Source organism: Armigeres subalbatus, chromosome 3, assembly GCF_024139115.2.
Source record: "Armigeres subalbatus isolate Guangzhou_Male chromosome 3, GZ_Asu_2, whole genome shotgun sequence".
Taxonomy (NCBI): domain Eukaryota; kingdom Metazoa; phylum Arthropoda; class Insecta; order Diptera; family Culicidae; genus Armigeres; species Armigeres subalbatus.
This window is the reverse complement of record NC_085141.1, coordinates 236,817,685-236,823,887: the sequence shown is the minus strand read 5'-3', so window position 1 is coordinate 236,823,887 and position 6,203 is coordinate 236,817,685. Positions and strand designations below refer to the sequence as shown.

Sequence of the window (6,203 nt, the reverse complement as noted above, 5' to 3'; positions counted from 1 at the left end):
TTCAACACAAACTCATTCTGAAGCACGTGTTCCATTCAACAATGTTCGTGAGATACAAGCGGCAAAACATACTTTTGCATATAAACGATAAAAACGGATCCATAAAAAACTGGAAAACGATCCATAAATAACATCTGAATGTTCCTTAAAATGGTACCATAAATCCATAAAATAGTTAATGAGATTCCATAAAAAATAATTTTTCGATCCATAACTAAGCTAAAATTTAGCAATTAATTGGGAAATATGTTCCATTAACATGGTCAAGAAAAACAATACAATTATTGCTATTTTCCCATGAAAATATGACAAATGATCCATAAATCTTTGGAAATTGATTCATAAAAAACTATATTTTGATCCATAAAACTTCAAATTTGTGCATTTTTTTTTATCGTGATGATGATCCATAATTTCAGTAATATGATCCATAATTTTAGTCATATGATCCATATTTCTGGCCATTTGATCCATAACTTTGTTCAAATGATCCATAGTTTTAATGATATGATCCATAAATTTTGATAAATGATCCATAGATTTTATAAAATGTGTGGATCAATTTATATAGTTCCATTGGCCTTCTTTCCAAGCATTATGGATCACATTATCAAAATTATGGATCATATGACCAAAATTATGGATCATATGGCTGAAATTATGGATCATCATCAGGATATATATTGCGCAAATTTGAAATTTTATGGATCAATTTATAGTTTTTATGGATCATTTTTTAAAGTTTTATGGATCATAAAAATATTCTTTATCGAATCTCTCGAACTATTTTATGGATTTATGGTAGCGTTTTATGGAACATTCAGATGTTATTTATGGATCGTTTTTCATTCTTTTATGGATCGTTTTTCCACATTGAACGGTGCAAAGTAAGGGCTGCCGATACAAGCATGCGCTTCAAGTTGTGGGATTCATCTGAATCAATTGAGTGGAATAACGTCGGGCGTTATGTTGTTGGATATCACCAGTGGTTTCCACCACTCACCACAAATTTCTTGATACTATCAAAAATGTTGAAATACTTCGAATACATGTAGTTTAGTATTTTTCTCTATTTTAGGACTTGTTTTTTCAACTCGTTCGAGCATATCGAGACTGTTAAGACACTAAGGGTATGCGATAAAACATTTTTTTTCCTGGCGAAACGAAACGAATTGGAATTTCCATATTGGGTCGACACGAAATGAAACGATATATAAAATAGTTTCCGTGATTTCGGAACAATACGAAATAAAAGCCTTATTTAATTCGAAATTTGACGAAACAAGGTGAAATTTTCATCTTTCTCAATTGTTCTTCATTAAGTAGGGTAATGGAAGGGAATGTTGGTCTTGGATATAACGTTAGCCTGCCGCATACTCTAATACGTGTTGGTACCCAGCGCAGCAGGTGTTGCTTCACACAGCACAAGTGTTTGTCTTGGATAAGTATTGGGAAGCCGCATACATGTCGAGCACTCCTAGATCTCAGAGTCAATGGCCAACAAGCTAGGACTGCAGAAGGAAGAAGCGAATATATCAATCACCGGAATCAGCAACATCAAGTCCAACGTACGACATAAGGCATGGATTCGAGTTTTCTCCAGGTATAGCAGCTTCAAAATAGAATTGAATTGCTTGGTCTCTCGTAAGATCATCGGAATTTTGCCGACTTTTGAAATCGATATTGCCTCGTGGAACATTCCGTCTGGAATACTCTTGGCAGACCCCACATTCTACAAACCTGGTCAAGTTGATTTATTGATCGGGATGGAGTGGTTCAACGACCTGATGAAGCCCGGACGAGTCAAACTATCAGAGAACCTTCCGATTTTCCTGGACTCACACTTTGGATGGCTTGTTGGAGAAAAAATCACTGACGAATTGATATCTGGATCTGTCGCTTTTTCACACACCGCAATATCGTCATCAGATCAATTGAGTTTCTGGAAATTGGAGAGTGTGGATATAGAACAAAGCGTACCATCCGAGGCTGAAGAGTGCGAGGCCCACTTTCAGTCTTCATTCCGGCGTACCTCCGAAGGTCGATGTGTAGTTCAACTGCCTTTACGAGAAACTTGTAAACAGCTAAGTTAATCGCGTCAGATAGCATTAAGACGATTTTACGCAATGGAGTCTAAATTGATCAAGTAGCCAGAAGTAAAGCAATAGTATGACCAATTCATAGAGGAGTATGAACATCTGGGATACTGTAAAGAGATTGATGAGGAACAGGATTCCGAAGGCATTCTTAAATGGCATCTGCCCCACCACGCGGTGCTAAGACTATCGAATACTACAACAAAGTGCCGTTTTGTTTTTGACGCGTCAGCGAAAGTTTTTGGAAAGTCTTTAACCGATTCAATACGATTTTTTTTTCGTTGTATTTCAACATAAATTTTGGACATTCTGCTTCAAAAACGTATGCAAACCATGAAACAGTAGAAATATGGGGGAAAATTTTTTTTTTTGAGTTCTTCTAGGGCTTCCAAACCTTCCTTGAGTTCAGATCTTGATGATCTACATAAACAACAAAGCGTTTTATGGGGCCTCACTCCTAATTTAAAGTTGGCAAATGCTACTTGAGACATAATTAAACTATGTTTATCAAATCGCAGTGATACCAAAACATCAACGGTACTCCAAACTATTATTGAGTTCAGATCTTGGAGGTCTACAAGATCAACAGGGTAATTCATAAGTTCCCGAGCTTGTGTCTCAGTTGGAGAAGCCCCATGGAACACCATGGAACAAATCTACATTCCGTGAATAGTTACGGTACTTCAAACCATTCTTGAGTTCAGATATTGAAGTTCTACAACACCAACAGAGTGATTCACAGAGTCCTGAGCTTGTATGTTAGTTGCAGCAACCCCATGGGACATCATTCCACCAGTATATGCAAATCATAACTTTCCCAGAGTTCCTGCGGTAATCCAAATTATTCTAGAGTTCAGATATTGGAGATCTTCAAGACCAACAGAGTGATTCATTGATTTCCAAGCTTATGTGTTAGTAGGAGAAGCCTCATGAATCATCATTACACCAGTATTTACAAAATACAATATTGGCATAATATCTACGGTACTCCAAATCATTATTGAATTCCGATCTTGTGGGTCTACAAGACCAACAGAGTGTTTCAAAAGCTACTCAGCCTTTATGTTAGTTGTAAAAACCCCATGAGACATCATTACACCAGTATATGAAAATTTCAACATTCCCAGAATATCTACGGTATTCCAAACGATTTTTGAGTTCAGATATTGGAGGTCTACGAGGCCAACAGAGTGATTCGTAGGATCCTGAGCGTATGTGTCAGTTGTAGAAACCCCATGGGATATCATTATCATTACACCAGTATATACAAATAATAAATTCCCAGAATATCTACGGTACCATAAATGAGTTCAGATATTGGAGAAGACCAACATAGTGAATTATAGATTCTGAAGCTTGTTTGTTAGTTGGAGAACTATCATGGAACATCATTACGCCATTAAAATCACAGTATTCTCAAAACAATTACGGAACTCCAGAATTCTATAACAGAGTGACGCATAGGTTCCCAAACTTGCTTGTTAGTTGGAATTGCTCCAAAGGACATCATTACGTACACAGTACGTACGTACGAAAAAAACGTGTTATTATGATCACAAACATCGCATCCACATTTTTTTCGTTCCATTTATCGTCAATAGTGTTATAGAATAAAGCTTGGTCTACGGGGATCACAGCGTCCCTTGATGACCGGCTGTACATGTGAATTATTGCTACTCCATAATCGATCAGAATTAGAGTAAGTTGCACCCCGAAGGCGTTGGTACTCTCATACTTACTTGCTTCATACTTATTATACATATTATATATTTTGATATATTGAACTGAAGAAAGCTTGCAACACATTCAATCGACAATATAATTGGTTTCAGTATTGCACTAAAGTGGATTTTACTAAGACTAACATTTATATGTAAGAGTAAAGTAATTTACGTATGAATAATATCACATCAATTCATTTCAAACGCTGTTCACCATACTTATCCCAAAATGAATTAAATGTAATAGCTAAAATATGTTGCTAAAAAAATGATCGATTTGAATATTTAGATCTGTACTCAAGGATAGTTGGGAGTGCAGTAGATGTCGAACGAATTCTGTGGTGTGTCTGAAATGGTGTTTCGAGGTATCGTGGAGCTATTCCACATCATAAAACTAGTGGGGACATCGAAGATCTTCATGTTGATCGATTTGAATATTAAGATCTGAGCTCAAGGAGAGTTTGGAGTGTCGTAGAATTCAAACGAATTCTCTAGTGTGTCTGTAATGGTGTAATGAGTAACCCTGGAGCTATTTCAACTTAGTAGGGACATCGAAGATCTTCATGTTGATCGATTTGAATATAAGGACCTGTACTCAAGGATAATTTGGAGTGTCGTAGATGTCGAACGAATTCTGTGGTGTGTCTGTAATGGTGTAATGACGTATCGTGGAGCTGTTCCAACTCATAAAAATAGTGGGGACATCGTAGATCTTTTTGTTGATCGATTTGAATATTAAGATCTGATTTCAAGAACTGTTTGGAGTATTGTGGATATTGGAAAAGATCTATTATATCACTGGACAGGCGCCGGATATTATCATGAAGCATGTCCATATAAATTATTTAATCAGAATATGTTAAAATGGTGTTGATTCTTTAGAACATCAAAATTAAAACTCAAAGATAGTTTGGATGCTCTAGATCATCCTTAAGCCCGTAACCTGACCTGGGCAATATTTTTCCTGGACGGAACAATTAATTATGAACATTTTTGCTGAAGAAAGCAAGGCTCTATCTCTTAAAACTGATTTTCGATTTTCGTTTTTATGTCGGGAGTGCTAGTGATTTTACGTGTGTTTAGTGTGTTATTAGTGGTTGTATGGTGTTTTCCCGGAAGTTTCAGCTATGAATATTATAGCAGCGGAGCAGCTAGATCATATAGTGGGGCAACGATGAAGGCAGAGCAGAGGAGGACCAAACCATGGGCTGTGCCGTGTAATTTTTGCCCTATCGCTGCTTGTTTCGTGCATAATAAGCGGAAGTGTGACTTTGGCCCTCCCTGAAGAGCGTTCTGATGCTGGCAGCTATTTCGATGGAAGACAGCGAACAAACAAACAAAATTAGTTAGCAACGGTGGCTCTTCTTGACCATCTATTCCCTGAGTAGTTAGTGCGAATGAGGGCGTCCTTGTGATGTATTGCTGCACCTGTTATGAACAGCTACACAGATAGAAAAATCCACTGAAATTTACGCCGAAAATCATGCACATAAATGGAACATCATTATTAGCGTGATTCCACAACGGATATAGCTTAAATGTATACAATATTTGACGTGAATCGTCTATATTGCATGCAAGTTGTAAGCAATCTTGTTAGGAAGAGGGCCATTTCAGCGAAGAATAGCGTAAATTTCAGCATGGCAAGTTTTACGCGCTGTTTACTTTTCATTATTTTTTCTGTGTAGTACACCACACTCCCCTACACATCCTGAAGACACTTATCTTGCTTCAGGAGTGAATCCTTTTTATATGACTAGCGTTCTTAACAAAAAGGGCACCTGAATCTGTTAAACGAAAACTTTAACGAAAAAATTAGAAATTTTTCATTGGCGCTTGGTGTGATTTGGCAGAACCACGACCAAATGATACTCACAATGGAAACATATCTTTATTTTTAACCAGGCCTGGGAATTGTCGCGTTTGTCAGTGACACCTGACAAGATACATAAAAACATGGTCAGGCAAAAAAAACTTGTCAACTTCCAGTTTTCCGTCGCACGACTGGATCCCCACGACCAGATGACAACTTTTTCCAACCGCGACAATTTGCTTTTGTTGTATGTCTTGTTAGAGCACACATCTGCGACAGTGACAACGCATACACTTTCGGCTCTGTGCACGACACAACATTGGTCCCGAAAGTAAGTTATGTCGCATCTTCTGGTTGTCCATCTGCGTGGAGGAGCAATAGCAGCGGACAAATTTGAAATATCATCACTTGTCATAAGACGAGTTTATACAATCCCATTGAATTCCACCACTTAATTGTATCTTGACAGATACGTATTTCGACCTCAACAGTAAGGCCGTCTTCAGTGTCTCGTGCTTGACTCTACTTGAAGAAAATGATCGCAGCTTACATTATTCATACTATGCGTAGGCA

General features: G+C 37.5%; 1 protein-coding gene across 1 annotated transcript; it reads left to right on the top strand.

Annotated features, from left to right (window-relative positions):
- Positions 1-1,493: 1,493 nt before the first annotated feature.
- Positions 1,494-2,093, top strand: LOC134222351 (uncharacterized). The gene has a single exon (XM_062701511.1). It carries the CDS (start codon positions 1,494-1,496, stop codon positions 2,091-2,093), a length of 600 nt encoding a protein of 199 aa, XP_062557495.1.
- Positions 2,094-6,203: the final 4,110 nt, after the last annotated feature.

Coding starts and splice junctions, on each gene's coding strand:
- LOC134222351 (XM_062701511.1), top strand. CDS start 1,494: ATGGCCAACAAGCTAGGACTGCAGAAGGAAGAAGCGAATATATCAATC.